At 40.3% G+C, this 16,824-nt stretch overlaps 1 protein-coding gene across 2 annotated transcripts in view; it reads left to right on the top strand.

Moving 5' to 3' along the window:
- The first annotated feature begins 2,256 nt into the window (after positions 1-2,256).
- usp47 (ubiquitin specific peptidase 47) overlaps positions 2,257-16,824 on the top strand; it is a 182,994-nt gene continuing 168,426 nt past the window's right edge. For both annotated transcript variants that reach the window (XM_043705674.2, XM_043705672.2), the window contains exon 1: positions 2,257-2,566. In XM_043705674.2, the coding sequence (XP_043561609.1) occupies positions 2,528-2,566 (39 nt within the window). In that variant the 5' untranslated portion in view covers positions 2,257-2,527. The remainder of the gene's footprint in view (positions 2,567-16,824) is intronic.

Genomic DNA, 16,824 nt, shown 5'->3' with positions numbered 1-16,824 from the left:
AAATGATTATCTCCCACCTGCAGACAGTGTATCATTCTGTCCCTTGTGCAGTGCCCTCGTTTTCTGAGGGTTGCTAAACATGTTTTTACTGAACACTTTGATGTCACTGGCAGCTTTCCAAGATATCATAATGGGCAATTCATAAAGATCCCTTATAGGACGACTGAACCTACCTAGTTCTATCTGTAGCTCAACATGCAAGTGCCAGCTGTCCATTGTTTAATTCACTCCAACTCTCCTAATTATAAACGTGCCACCATCCCAGTGTAACAGTATGAAGGGAGAATGATGATGGGATGAAATGGAGTGCCCAGTAAATGATCAGAATGCTTTGCCAGCTTGCAACATCACTCCCTATGCTCAAAACTTTAAAAAATAAACAACTTAATGGACAGACTGGGACTTGTAGGTTGTCATTGTATAAATTGGACTGCAGAGGTAGATCAGTTGGTTGGAACTGGTTTTTAATGTTGACGGCATGGATCAGTCCCCGTACTAGGGATCTGCCTTTATTAGTTGTCCATTATGATATCTTGGAAAAAGACTGCTAGTGATATTTACTCTGCTTTTTAAAACCTATTAATATAAACATTTTCTCATTAACACTAAATTTGACAAAACATTGGATTGAAACCACTATTTCAGAATAATACTCTGACCTGTTTAAACCTTTCACAAAAGAAACTAACACGCACCTGCATCTATATTGAAATCCAAATTCCAAAAATGATAAATGTAGTAAATTATACAATTCATATTCCATTATGTGCTATCGTGGCTTATCATCATGTCTGTAGGTTTGAAGCTCTACTTCAAGGATTGATCAAAACTTTATTGCAGTAGGAACAAAGTGCTGCAGTTTTTACGAATGATCTGTTAAACGTGAGACCATGAGAGTATGTTCTATATATCAGTATGTTAGTCAACATTGCACCCTCCACTAACACAAGCAATAAAACAGTAGTTTATATTTAGAAAATGACTTTATATTCATAAGATGCTTCATGAGCTATTTTCAAACAAATAAAGTAAAACAAAGAACTGTGGATGCTGGAGATCTGAAACAAACACAGAAATTGCTGTTGAAACTTAGCAGGTCTGGCAATATGTGTGGGAAGAAAGCATAGTTAATGTTTTGAGTCTGGCAACTCTCTTCATCGGAACTGACCTAATGTTCTGATGAAGAGTCACCGGACACAATGAAAACTGAATGCAAAAGTAGGGAGGTTATACTTCAATTATACAGGGCATTAGTGAGATTGCATCTGAAATATTGTACACAACATTCGGTACTTTACAAATGATCTAAACATGTGGAAACAGTTCAGAGGAGGGTTACCAGACTAATACCTGGAATGGATGGTTGCTTTGTTAGGAAAGGCTTATCCTGCTGGAGTTTAGCAGTGTAAAACTGACTTAGTAAAGCAGGCTCATCGGGCCAGGTGGCTTACTCCTGCTCCTATTTCTATTATGTTCTTGATTGAAATACAATGCCGAGGGGCCTTGATAGGGTAAATGTGGAGAGGACGTATTTTTTTTAATGAATGTAGAATTAGGGGTCTCTGTTTAAAAAAATCAGGGGATAACCCACCTAAACATGGATTAAGTGAAACTTTCCCTCTGAAGTTCATGAGCCTTGGAAATTCTGCTTCCACCATCCTTTCAGGAAGAGATTCCTTGAATATTTTTAAGGCAAACTTGAGTTAATTTTTATTAAGCAAAGTGTTATAGGATATTGAGCGAGAATATCACTTTGAGGTTACAATTAATTTCATCATGGTCTCATAGAATTACTGAGAAAGCTTGAGGGAATTAATATTTAATGGCATAATACCAAAGTTGATGACACAAAAACAGTATTTGTGAGATGGGCCTTCCCAGTATTTAATTGGAGGCAATTTCTGCTTGCCCAGTACTAGAGGGTCTGCTGGGGTCTGGTGTGGCACAGCTGAGTGTCATTACCCAAAATGTAAAAGAACCTGGCACTAGGAGTGCTACCATTCACCATTGATGCATTTCCCTCTGCGCAACAACTTGCGTCCACTCCTACCACCACTGCACATTTCCCCATTTGCAAAGTCATGCTTCCTGACAGTGAACCCTGTAGAGACTGCGCCTCTACTGCCACCTGGCACTGGAAGTGGCTGTGAAGACTGGAGCGTGCGTAGAGGGCGGGGCGTGTGGGAGCGTGATGACGTTGGTGATGCCTAGCGGCGGACGCTGCGCGTAGAGGCCCGCATCCGCCATTTTGGTTGTTGCCCGGGCGCCCTGACTGACTAAGAGTGAGTTAGTGAAGGAAGGAAGCAGGACGGGCCCACTGCTCTCTCGTATCCCATCGTGAGGGACACTTGGTGCGTTTTGGTTCAGTTTAAACCCCACCTCTGCCGGCAGCCTGAGTTCCGAAATGATGTGTCCGTCCTGAGAAGCGCGGCTCGGCCGCCCCTCTCCCCTGCCTGTTCTCCCCCTTCTACCCTCCCTTCCCCTCCCTCACCCCTTCCCCCTCAAACCTCTTCTCCTTTTCCAAGACATGGTGCCCAGTGAGGAGAACCAACTGCTACCCACAGAGGTGAGGCCCTGACAGCTGTTGCAAAGCAGCTTGCGGCGGGGAGTGGGTGATGTTTCACTGTCTTCAAGGCACTATATAAATGCTGAAGGCTTGTGTTGGCGAGGGGAGATGTCTCGCACCTGCTGCTATTCTTCCACCACCCAGCGCCTTAGCTGGCTTGGAAGTCGGGCAGCGTAGGTCGCAAATGTCACCCACCACCTTCTGGGTCGGGGAGAGAGTTTCTGTTGTCCGCAAAAATTAGAGTAAAGATACCTACGTTTGGGTGGAAGGGTGAATCAACGCTGCCTCTTGTTAGAGTGGGATGGGGACTTTTCGATCTGGGGTGACTGTGGGAGGCAGAAATTGCTGACATTGCTTCCTGTGGATTTAGAATAGGAGTTCAGTAATGCTTTAGGGTGTAGGAGCTGATGCTCATTCTCGTGGATTTGGTTGGGAAGGGCACTTGACATTTCTGACTGATTTGGAGCGATAGTGTCCTGATGCTGGTCCCCTTGATTTAGGGATGGAGGTAGTTGGAGCTGATGTTGCTACTTCTAGAATTGTAATAGTTACATTGCTTTGCCTCAATGTCGGGGTATGTCTATTGCTGCTGTCTACTGTTATAGGCTGGGTCTCTGCTGTTGTATACCATTACTGGTGAATTGGCCATGCTAAATTGCCTGTGCTAAATTGCTCGTGGTGTTAGGTGAAGGGGTAAATGTAGGGGAATGGGTCTGGGTGGGTTGCGCTTCGGCAGGTCGGTGTGGACTTGTTAGGCCGAAGGGCTTGTTTCCACACTGTAAGTAATCTAATCTAAAACAATTACTCCCCTGCCGATGTGTTGGGTCCTATACTGCTCCCTCGTCTTGTGAGTGTAATGTTGTGGGGTAGTCTTTGCTGCTTCTGCCTGTATTTAAATACTGCTCTTTGTCGGGTTATGCCATTCTCCTTGAGAGCGAAACTGTTGCCCATGAGTGGAACTTCCTTGTTCACTCCAGATGTGAGATGGGCTCCATCGTTCTCTCAGATGACTAGAAGTAGTTACCCTGTATCTGTTGTTTATATTTTGGATGGGGGATAGGTTTCTCTCCTATTTGGATGTACTACTCCTAATTGTTTGAAGGGAGAAAAGCTGTGCTGTGACATTTTGGTATAGAGGCTGTGCTGCTTCCAATTAGTTGGGGGTTTCTCTACAGTTGCCCCTCAGAATTACAGGGGTTCTCTAAGAGGTGGGGGTGGCGGCTCTGTTGCTGTCTTGGTTATTGAGGTTGTTACGCTGCTCTCCTTGAGTGTCTGGTGGGCTGACTACCTTGGACAGTTGAGGGCTATGCTATAGCCCAAGGTATTGGTATTCATGAGCTGAGTTACTCTATTCTTTTGAAGACACAAATTTTAAGGGTAACCGGACTTTCTCCACATGTGGAATGTGACTATTGTGCTGCGATAAGCACTGTTACAAAGTGGAATGCTACTGTATCTGTTTCTCCCTATGGGTATGTGTGTTTATATCTAAAGCCAAGAGAGTGGAGTCTGATGCAACTTGCATTCCTCAGTGTACTTTGTTCTGAGGGGTGTTGAGGCAGCACAGGCTCTTGACATATCAGGGAGCCCTTATGTCAAATGATGATTGTCTGTTAGCAGCTTTGGATGCATTTGCTTGAATTCAACTGCAGTGTGTTTCATTTTCATTCCCATTGGTTTGTGATGTTATTGGTGTATATGTGAGTTTACCACATGCTTTTCTTGTTGTGCTACTTGTTGAGCCATTGCTAATGCTCCTGAATTGTATTCCTTAGAATGGTGTAAAGTGCTGTTGATTAAAAATTCTAGTATAGTTTATTTCTTGTCATATTGACACTATAACAGATAATGTGGTGCAAGCTGTGTGGTGTTCAAACACTTGATGTTTCGTGTTAATCAGCAGCCTCATTCTTTATCTGCACAAATCACTTGTTCCATTGTGTACTGTTTGCAGATATTTGCTTCATAACTTCAGAATTAAATACTAATTCTTACATGCAGACTTCCACTTTCTTAGTCAAATGTATTTTTTCATTTTGCAAGACTTCAAATCAAGGACAACAACTGCAGCTCCCTGCTGAATCATCATTGAAAATACATGTGCCAAGAATTCTTTGTCACCAGCTGCATCCACATTTACTCCATTTTCATTTATTGATTTTGTGTTCTGCTGATACATTTTGCTAATTTTTGAGATTGAGAAGACCTAGAAGGGATACTGTCCTAATAAAACCAGCATCCTCTCACTACGTTACAACATATGGTATATTGATCTATCACTCCCCATCTGGTGATTTCTGTTCCCTCCTGGTCACCACGGAATACAGATAAAATAGCAACTCACCATTCTATATGCTATAGCCTGTCAGTAAATAGGAATCTGGCTGCATGAACAAATGACATAAAGCAGCATTCTGTTTGAGCTATTTATAGCTCGTCTGAAGTTATGCAAATATAGGCTATTTGGCCCACTGTGAATGCTGTTTCCCTATCCCCAAATATTTGAATCAGAAGCAGTTTATACTTATGATTGTGTAAGAAAAGTTGTTGTTCACCGTCTGTAAGCTCAATCCCAACTCTGGGAATATGTTGATTAGATAGAACTAACCCATCAGAATGTGATTACATTGTGGACTTGCAGTTAATACTTTTTTGCCTGCTTTGGGGAGTTGGGCAATTATCCATCTTCTGTGTACAGAGGAACCTCAATTATCCAAAAGAGATGGGTGGGCACTATTTTGTTTGGATACTTGATTATTCGGTTAATTGATTTCCTCTGGGGCTGGGAGTTTTCTATGGAGTTTGCTGCCTGTTCAGGAAACTAGGTAAAAGCACACTTCACGTGAGACCCCCCCTCCCCCCAACCTCCTCCTTCCCGGCCTGTCCGCTCCTATCCACCCACCACCACCTGCCTCCAACACCCGTCTGGCCCCAACCCCACACCTCCCCGTCCATCCTCGTCTTCACCCTGGTGTAGAACTTCAGGGAAAGTGTAGAGAGAGAGAGAGAGGGTGGGAGGTAAATCATTTAGAGACGGTGCCTGGACTGTTCTCGGCAGCATTTCAGTGAGCCAAGTCCATTTCTAATCATTGTACCGGCAAACAAAAGATGCGATCAGGGTTGAAACAGTTCTTTGACGTAATGTTTCTATTGGGACCTTGAGATCCCCTTCGGATAATCCGATGTTCAGATAATTGACATTCAGATAATCGAGGTTCCTCCGTAGATTGTAGTTAACAGTTAAAGCAAGATGTTGCTAATACAAAATCTGAAATACAGTCTGTGTCGGAAGGAGCCAGTCGGCCATCTCCTCATGACACCTTGTATGCTAAGGGTCACTGGACTTGAAATGTTAACTCTTTTCTGTCTGGATACTGTCAGACTTGCTGAGTTTCTCCAGTAATTTCTGATTTTGTTTTCTTGGGGAACTATCACATTTTTCTCTAATATTAGCTGGAAAATGCATCCTTTGGAGAGATTAATGCTCATACTGTTGCTTTAGCCTGCTGTTAAACTGAAATTGTAGCTAAAGTTCAAACATATTTGTCATTCCAAATAAATCTTGACAACCGCAAATGTTTTTTGAGGTTAGCATAAGGATAAACTATTTACATTTTTATGCTTCAAGTCTGAAATTCCCAATGTGCATTGTGTGTTGATTAAATCTCTCAATTTCTAAATTTCGCCCCTTTTGTATATTGATTAAACTTTTGTATCCTTGAAGCTTAATGAGCAAATTAATTGGGTTTATTGCTGAATGATTTGTGTACTATAATGCCTTATTTATAGATTCAACATTTTGAATAGAAGAAGCTCTCAATGTGATTTAACATGCTGTCCTTTTTTAATTAATGCATTGCATTCCATGCCAGCATGCTGTTTGTGTTGATGTTATTCGTGACATTTGGATTTTAAGGCAGTTTGGAATAATCAATCTATCGATTAAAATTCTGCCTCTAATAGTTTTAATTATACTTCTGCCTTTAGGTGTTTCAAAGTACAAAGGATTGTATTGTCTGGATGTTCCTTGTGAGATTTCACAAGTCTATTTCTCTTTTATATGCTTATCTAACTTTTCCTTTATTAAGTTTATGCACTTATAAAAGTTATCTCAGTTTATCAACCTGTTAATGTTTGCTGCCTCAGCTTCATTCCTAGCAAAAGATTGAAATGTTTTACATTATTGCACTATTTCTCTTTGTGCTTGGTTAATATGCAGCATTTAGTATTGACTGCATAAGCTAGTTAATAGACTAGAAACCCTTAACAGTGACTGTGGGTCAATTTAATAAGTAACCATCTCTGTTTGAAAACTCAATTGATTTTTCTTTTGATGTAATTCAACCCAATTCTGCTTATTGCTGGGACGCTAGTAGTGATGTTGAAAGTTAATTTTAGACTCGGACCGGTTATTTTATGTCCACGCATTCTCCCAGTTGTTTTGTTTTATTAGTTCAGTTTTCAAGTTCAGGTTAATTATTTTTGTGGTGGCAACCTTCCACCTTGTAAGATAAAAGCTTTCCCTGTTGTGGTCTACTAATTTTGCTAGGGACCCCATTTTTGTAGCAGTCCCTGTATTAATTGCAATGGAAGACCCTAGACTCAGGCGATTGATATTTCACTGGCATCTCTTCTCTGGCCATCTTCGCAACCAGCTGAGGTTTTAGTTTCTGCTCGCCTCTTCCAGTGCCCTTCCAGTTAGCCTCCAGATGTCACAGCCATCAATGAATGTCTCCCAGTTGTCAGTGTCTTCTGCATTTACATAACTCACTTGTAGATGATCTTGTAATAGAGTTATGGATGCCTAGAAGGTTTTGACCCATTTATCAATGCACTATACAGGAGGTGCCTGGGTATATGGTTGTCATTCATCTGATGAGCATGGGTGAGCCGGTGAAGATGTGTTTGACTTAGTAACAGCTGTACATTATTGAATTATTGCACTGCAAAACCTCTGAGTTGGTGATCATGACCTAGAGATGGTGTGTATATGTCCAAGACAGGTGTAGATGGAAACTATAATCCTTTCTCCTGCCCAGCAAATGTTATCCAGTCCTTATTACTATGAAGGAGTACTCTGAGGATGCAGGCTTGGTAGATTCACCGTTTGGTGTTCAGTCCAGTTGCTGTGTTCCACACTTTTACTTGGATTGGACATAACAACTGCAGCTTTTTCAATAAACGAGTCACAGATTGCTAGTGATTGTGAAGCTGACATATCAGCAACTTTTAATGTCACATTTTCAATACTGATAGATGATAATATGGCTGAACCTTTGATCATGACATTTGTTATGCTGATGCTATTTGAAAAGCTCCTATGAACCTCTGCATTTGTTGCTGCATGTGTTCCTCTGAATGCTAGTGCAGCACCATCAACTTGAAGAACTTTCTGATGATCACATAGTACAGATTTGGCTTGAACCTTAGATGAGCAAGGCTGAAAAGCCTTCCATCTGTTCTGCTACATAGTTATACCCTCTGTCGTGATTTCAAGGCATATGACAACAGCAAGGAAAGAATATGCCAAAGTGTGTTGATGCTACAACACAGCTCTGTTTCACTCTATTGCGAATCTCAAAAGGTTTTGATGTCCTTACATCGATATGTTAACAATATTTCACCTGAGTACATATCAGGGAGTCAATTATTTCGCAGTCAGTACTGTGGTAGCTGTATATGTGTTGAGAATGCTGTTTAGAGAGTCAGACCTGGTGATGATCATATCTGGCTGGTGCCAATGCCTTAATCCTGGGTGTGTCTATAATACCTCTTGGTGTGGTTTGTTCCGAAAGTATATGTTCATTCTGGTAGAAGCAAAGGTCAAAAGGACTCAGTCTATTACTATTTATTTTTCCCAGGACATGATACCTGAGGCAAGAGTTTTTTTGAGACTTTTCTGTTTGTCCATGCCAACTCTAGTTCTGAAATATCCCACTTGGAATTCTGCTAATAGCACCGTCAAGTTCTTCAAAGGATGGTCTTTTATCTCTAGAGTCAAGCACGGTGTTAAGCATATACAATCAGGAGATTATCTGACTCTTTTTAAGTTGAGAGGCAGATGCATGCAATGTGATCTGAACCATATGAATGAGGAATTGTATCGTAAAGAGAAACAATTTTTTTAGTGAAGATCAATGCTTGTTAAACATTTACAATTAACTTTACCCTGCCAAAACAATTTTTTTTGGTAGTGGGATCTCATGTAAGAATATTGTGTGGAAGTTCAGCCTATCAAGTTTTATGTTGACGACAATTATTGTACAATGATATTGATCTAAAACCACATCTTTGCTCAAAAACCACATAGATTCAAATTTTCTACCAATCCTGCGCATATGGTCCTCACGTACTAGTTTCTCATTGAAGAATTACCATCTACCTTGTTTGTTTGTTTATCTGGTGCAATGAATTCTGATGACATGTTGAGCAGATTGTAACTCTAAATTGCAATCACCTATTGAAGCAGGTGGACTGTGGCACATTAGCACCTTACAAGTCCCTTGGGTTGGGTGCTGACTAACTAGTAGGATGTGGGGATCCCTCCCACTCCCAGAGAACATAGTCTCTGTTCTCAAACCCAAGTTGATTGGCTTAAACACTTAGCTCTTGTCCCCTATGTTGAGTGGAGTAGCTTGTCTGGTGTGATTTGTGCAGACCCTGGGCTGCTCAAGCATTAGGTTCCTCCTCTTGACTTGATGAGTCCTTGGGATACAAAGAAGCCAGTGGAAAGGGTGGTAGCTTTACAGAAATTGACAGAAAAATTATGTACTTAGAAATCAGTTTAATTTTGACCTCTGCTTCAGATTTTTTGACAAGGTTTACTCCTTTAACCTTCACATTTTCTGATATATCCACAATACAGTGGAGTTATTGTCACGGCTGGAAGTTTGATTGAATAGGATGTGCCCACATGAACAGAGATATGACCACGTAACATTGTGAATCTGAATCACTGCATATCCAGAGGCCGAACGGAGTAGGCTGTTCTGCCCGTCAAGTCTGCTCAGCCATTCGGTGGGATCGTGGCTGAACCGACATTCCTCACATTCACTTTCCTGCCTGTTTCCTTACTGATCAAGAACCTGTCTTAACCTTAAATATAAACAAGGACTCTGCCCCACTGCTGTCTCTGGGAGGGAATTCCAAAGCCACTCAACCCTCTGCAAGAAGCAATTCCTCATTTCAATCTTAAATTGGCACCCCTTTATTCTGTGACTATGCCCTCTTATTCTATATTTTCCCATGAGGGAAAGCATGTTAGCATTTACTCTGTCAGATCCCTTAAAACATAGAATTTTTAATGAAGTCAACTTTAGTGGGTAGAGTCTTAACCTGTTTAACCTGTGCTCGTGAGACAGTTACCGACGATCCTCCTAGTGAACCTCCCCTGAACTACCTCCAATTAAGTCGCGATCTGGGCTAACGCACGTTTTGGCAGTGCGATTTGACTATAATGTCACTGAAGAATTAGGGAGTAGTGTTTTGGATAACGCTTACCGCTGTTGGCAATAGTGCGATTTCAGCGGGAATTGGGTTCTATAGTTGGCCAATGTGTACGCCGATATCTCTGTACCGTTTTGCACATGCGCTGATGTTCTTACTGTACTGTGCATGTGCAACATTGGTGACAGTTATTGTGCAGTTCTGCGCATGCCTCAAAGTCTCTGCGTCGTTCTGTGCGTGCGCGATGTCTGCTTCAAGTCTCTGCCCCTTTCTGTGCATCTGCGATATCAGCATCAAACTTTGTGCCGTTCTGCACATGCACCGATGTCAGCTGCCGACAGAACAGCTTTCTGAGAGAGATGCCATATAGAGAGCAGCTTTCTTACATTTTTTAAACGTACTGTGTTAAATTTACTTTTGTTTCATTAATAAGTATGTTTTGAACCTTCATTCAGGCTGTGCTGTACTTTGCATGAGACCTTTAGTTGATTTTTGATCGAAAATAGGCGATATTTAAAAAACTGGTCGGTCCCTAACCCCACTTTTCCCACAGGCCCAATGGTTTTCTATTAAGTGAGGTTTCGCTGGAATGCAACTACGGCATTATAGGAGAACTACCTGGGTATCTTCCTTTAAATAAGGGGGCTAAAAACTGTTTAGAGTTCCAGATGTTGTCACCAGGAGGCACAGTACATAACTGCTGGAGACACTTTGTGCAGAGAGTTAAAGTCATTTGGCTTCTTTTTGCGTAATGCTGCTGTCCAGAAGTATGGGGAAATAAGCAAAATAGTGCACAAAAGCAAAAAAAGATGCTGTGTAGATACAAACTTTTGATGCACTGATGTTGTAATCCACTGGGAAAAGACTGTCTGTAACAAGCTATGTGAAGGTGGAGTTTAATTATATAAATTCTGTTGGTGATAGTTGCAGTGGAAAAGAAATGTGCCGCAAACTGTATATTTAACAGATACTATAACTTGTTCCATTTATTAGCTATCAGTAACACATTGAGAATATGATAGCAAAGTCTTGCAGAACCAGGGCAGTTAACATTTGATCATATTTCTGCTGTTGTTTATGTTGATTAGAAATGATAACATTCATAGTGGTGTGTGCTAGTTGTGAAAATATTGTTAATATTGAGGAGTTATGAGAGTAAGTGAAATATGATCTTCTATTTGACACTCTATTCCATTTGCTGCCAAGCGGGAAGTTATCTGAAGGAAAATAGTGACATTAGAAAAAGTACCCCTCAAAATATTTGCTAATATTTTGCAGAAGCAAAATGTAACTTTATGTAATAATTAATGTAGATAATTTCTGATCTTTCAGTATTTTGGGGTCAAAGCTGCTTTTACAGTAAAGATTTAGGTGCAATGCCATTGCCATCTTACTGTGAAGATATTTTCGTGTGCAGTATAAATGTAAGATCATCCAAAAACTGTAAAGAGATACTAAGGAAATAAATGGCTAAGTATATGAATCTGTATAGCAGGGATCAGCTGTTGACAGCTTGGAATAAAACAATAAGGTAGCATATACTAAGCTGTGTGAAAGATGATGATTTCCACATACTGTTGGATTTCATGCAGTTTTGGCTTCCCCATTTTAAAAATGATGTAATGATTGGGCTCAGAAAGAACTTCATGTTTGATCTGAAAACTGGAGAAAGAACACAAAAGTATGATGGAGAAAGGGGAAGGTCATTTTTATGGAAGATTTGACAATGGAAATAATTTTGCCATGAGGTTTGACATGCCAGGGTTATGTTTTCATCAGATGCATGTTTATGGAAGTTTCCAACCAATCCATTCTAGTGTTTATGTTCCACACAAATTTTCTCATCACCCTTCTTCCTCTGCCTATCAGAATGCTATTTTATTCATTTCTCTTTTGTATTTATGTAATTTTCCCTTAAATGCATTTCTGCTATTCACTTGAATTGCTCTCTGTGGTGGCACGTTCCACATTCTGACCACTCTGGGTTATTCTGATGAATTGTCTTTTGAATTTATCATATAATGTACATATAATCCTTGATTCTGCTCTGTCACCCAAATCAAAATGTCTCTCTGAAACTCATTGCACCATTTGTAATATTTCTTATCAATCCTATCAGCAAATTATTTATTGCCTCACACTTGAGCCTCAGTGACATTGTAGCAATATTCTTGAGTCAAAAAACCTGCAACTTCATTTTCAGGTTATGTTATGTGGCCATATTCCTATTCATGCTTTACAAATTGTTTCCAATATACATTTTCTCTTTTTTTTCTCCCCCATTCTTGCACCGAGCCTGTAGTTAAGATGTAAAAGTAAGATTACTGAACAATATACTTCGGTTCTTCAGATGAAGGAGTTCTTTAAGTTAAGGTTGAACAGAGATTTGCCAGCATTCATTACAATTTAGAAGGATTGGTGGTAATTTTATTAGAACACAAGATTCTGAGGTAGCTTAACAGATGCTGACAGGATATTTTCCCTCCTGGAGGAATTTGAAACTAGGAAAAGTAATTTTAGTATTAAAATGTTTGTCATTTAAGACAGTGAAGAAGAAGAACTCATTTTTGAGATTGTTCATCCCTGGAGTTCACGACCTGATAGAGCGATGGGGATTGGGCTCTTGAATATATTTAATGCTGAATTGTATTTTTGATTTACAGTATAAGGGAATCAAAAATTAAGAATGATTGGAAACTCAAGTTAAGGTCACAATTATGTGAGACATTATCTTATGAGTAACACAGCCAAGTTTGATGGCTGAATGACTACGTTTTTCTTATGTTCTTAATTTTGATGTGAAGTTGGCATTGCTACATGTTCAATACAGATCATTTGCCTCATTCTTTCATTCTTGCTTACTTGTCCCTCTATCTCCCTCTTGCGCTCCCCCCCCCCCCCCTCCCAAAATTAAGAAAAGCTCAACCCATCAATTAGTGGAAGTGTTGGAGCTTAACACTTGTCTAAATTAAATTTTGGGTCAAGCTCACTTGATGAATTTGAAGACTCCATCTAGGATGGTATTGCAGTATAGTTCTGAGCAAGTTGTGTATTGTTTGAGTTGCTGGCTTTCCGATGATCAGTTTGACAATTCAGTTGGTTGTAAAAGTTCCTTTAGTACCACTGGAAGCAACCTGGCAATGCTCTTAGTAAACTGACCAGCATTTGTCTGACATTCAATGCCAAGAGAAACAGGTCTGCTGATAATATCTCTATACTGTTTGTGAGAAAGTACTGTGGTATAGCAGCACTGATTATATTTTAAATATTACAGCATTTTGGGACTTTGCAGATATGATAGGCACTATATAAATGCATTTCAGTTTTTAAGCTGCAAATTTCATGTTGCGGCTGGAAAAAAGGTCCAGTAAGTAGCTCAAATCTGGTCAATGCTATATTTATTCTGTAGATGTTTCCTCAAGCTGGGATTAGTGATAGGACACTGAAATTTGCCTGGTGTACAGCCATTTCTAAGTTCCTAGTATTTTCTAACATGTCAAAGCTTATTGGAACATAATTTCCGTTCCCACTGTTGTAGAAATTTATTGTAAAAAATTGTTTTCTTTCATAAACTGACAAGATGGAAATGTTTGATGCAAACTGTTGGATAGGTGCTAGATTAGATTAGATTAGATTAGATTACATTACAGTGTGGAAACAGGCCCTTCGGGCCAACAAGTCCACACCGACCCGCCAAAGCGTAACCCACCCATACCCCTACATCTACCCCTTACCTAACACTATGGGCAATTTAGCACGGCCAGTTCACCTGACCTGCACATCTTTTGGACTGTGGCAGGAAACCGGAGCACCCGGAGGAAACCCACGCAGACACGGGGAGAACGTGCAAACTCCACAAAGTCAGTCGCCTGAGGCGGGAATTGGACCCGGGTCTCTGGCGCTGTGAGGCAGCAGTGCTAACCACTGTGCCGTGCTATTAGGTTGTCATTTAGCATGTTAGCATCACTGCATCCAGAGTTGTTGATATTCTCTATCGGGTTGTAAGATTACATTAAAATGTAATATTTGATTCCTTAATATGGAAATTTTACATATTAGTAACGTGATAAGTATGCCACTTACATATCACCAGTTTTCAGCTCTGTTCTGGCAGTTGCCTAGATCCTAAACTCTTGTATTAGCGTCATAGTGATATACAATATGGAAACAGACCTTTCGATCCAACTTGTCCATGTTGACCAGATATCCTCTATAAATCTAGTCCCATTTCCCAGAATTTGGCACATAATCCCTCTAAACCTTTCCTATTTCCTTTTAAATGTTGTAATCATACCAGCCTCCATCACTTTTTCGGAGGCAGCTCATTCCAAACGTGCACCACCCTCTGTGAAAAAGTTGCCCCTTAGGTGCCTTTTATATCTTTCCCTTCTCACCTTAAACCTATGCAGTCTAGTTTTGGACTCCCAACCCCAAGGAAAAGACCTTATATATTTACCCTGTCCATGTCCCTCATGATTTTATAAACCTTTATGCGGTCACTCCTCAGCCTCCAATACTCCAGGGAAAATAACCCCAGCCTATTCAGTCTCTCCCTACAGCTCAAACCCTCCAACCCTGGCAACATCTTTGGAAATCTTTTCTGAACCCTTTAAAGTTTCACAACATCCTTCCTATAGGAGGAAGACCAAATTGCACGCAGTATTCCAAAAGTGGTCGAGCCAATGTCCTGTACATCTGCAACATGACCCTCCAACTTCTTTACAAACATACCAAACACCGCCTTCACTATCCTATCTACCTGAGAGTTCAAGGAACTATGAACCTGCACTCCAAGGTCTCTTTGTTCAGCAGCACTCCCCAGTATGTTATCATTAAGTGTGTAGTTCTGCTCTAATTTGCCTTTCCAAAATGCAGCACTTTGCATTTATCTAAATTAAACTCCATCTGCCTCTCCTGTTCTCATTGGCCCATCTGATCAAGATCCCGTTGTAATCCGAGGTAACCTCCTTTTGGTGTCACCTGGAAATGTACTAACCATACCTCCTATGTTCACATCCAAATCATTTATATAAATGACAAAAAGCAGTGATTCTTGTGGCACACTGCTGCTCACAGGCCTGCAGTTTGAAAAGAAACCCTCTTGTTCCCAGAATTGAACACAAAACTACAGTTGGAATTTAACCTAATGTTTTGTAAAAGTTTACTACAGCTTCCTTGTTTTATGCTGTGATCCTGTCAAAATACAAATGAAAATTGTTATTTAGATGTTTTTCTTCGTTCTTACTTCACAATGCTGGGCCAGCATTTATAGCTCGTCTCTAGTTGACCTTGAGAAAGTGGTAATGAGCTGCCTTTTTGAACTGCTGTCGTCCAAATGGTGCAGGTAGACTCACAGTGCTATTAGGGAATTCAATGATTATGATCTAACAGCACTGGATGAACAGTAATATATTTCCAAGTCAGGATGATGAGTGCCTTGAAGGGTAACTTGCTGGTGGTGTTCCCATATTTCTGCTGCTCTTGTCCTCATGGTTGATGGTAACTATAGTGATTGTGATGAGGTTAGCTTTCTATTCCTCTCCCTCCTTTAAAATGCTCCTTAAGTTATAGGAAGGATAGTATCAAGCTGGAGAGGGTTCATCCTTTACCAGGATGTTGCCCGGCAAAGAAGTTTTGAATTATTAATAAAATCTGGGTTTTTTTTTCACTGGAGCGTAGGAGGTTTAGAAACAACCTGATAGAAGTTCATAAAATAATGAGGTATAAATAAAGCTAATGGTAGTAGTCTTTTCCCTAAGATGAGGAATTTCAAGATTAGGGAGCACATTTTAAAGTGAGGAGAGAGATTTAATAAGAAATGAGGCAAACCTTTTACAAGGGTGGTTTGCATCTGGAATGAACTTCCTGAAGAAGTGGTGGATGCAGATAACCTTACAGCATTTAAAAGACATTTGGGTAGATACATGAATAGGAAAGGTTTGAAGGGTTATGGGTCAAGAGGAGGCATAGGACTAGATTAGTTTGGGATTATGTTCGGCATAGACTGGTTGGACTGAAGGGTCTGTTTCCATGCTGTATGACTCAAAAAACCTATCTCTTTGGTAAGCTTTAAGTCATCTTGTCCTAATAACTTTGTGATAAATGTAAAATTGAAGTGATTAGAATATTTTGCCTTGGTAAATGCTAAAGAAGTGTCATTTGAAAGCCTGTTGAATGTGTTAATCAAACAAAACTTATTAAAAATGAATCACAGACAATCCTGACAGCTGTTGTAGGAAAGTGCTACATCATCTAACCAATGTATTTATGATTTGAACAAACTGAGTGGACATATTCATGGTAGATGCAGTATCATATGGATAAATTAGTTTATTAATTCTGGTAGCAAAAGCAAGGCGGCAGATGATTAACTATAAATTGAGAGGGGGAAATGTGCAACAGGACCTGTTTCTTTGTACACCAGTCGTTGAAGGCAAGCGTGTAGGTGCAGCAGGTGATAAAGAAGGTTTAATGGTATGTTGGTTTTCATAGCAAGAGGATTTGTGAAAGTGAGCAAGGATGCCTTGCTGCAACTGTACAGGGCGTCAATTAGGCCACATCTGGAGTATTATGTGCAGTGTTAGTCTCCTCATCTGAGGGAGAATGTAGCAGCTATTGAGGGAATGCAGCAAAGGTTTGCCAGACTGTTGGCAGGACTGTCATATAAGGGGATGTTGAATCAGTTAGGATTATACTCACTGGAGTTAAGAATGAGGGATTCTCATAGAAACCTACAAAAATTTTAACAGGACTAGACAGGACAAATGCAGGAAGGATTTCCCAAAGACGGGAAATTATTTGATATATTTACT

This window comes from Chiloscyllium plagiosum, unplaced genomic scaffold (genome assembly GCF_037043375.1).
Source record: "Chiloscyllium plagiosum isolate Xiang-an unplaced genomic scaffold, Cpla_swu_hap1 HiC_scaffold_18, whole genome shotgun sequence".
Taxonomy (NCBI): Eukaryota; Metazoa; Chordata; class Chondrichthyes; order Orectolobiformes; family Hemiscylliidae; genus Chiloscyllium; species Chiloscyllium plagiosum.
The sequence above is the reverse complement of the archived record's forward strand: the minus strand, read 5'-3'. Positions and strand labels throughout refer to the sequence as shown.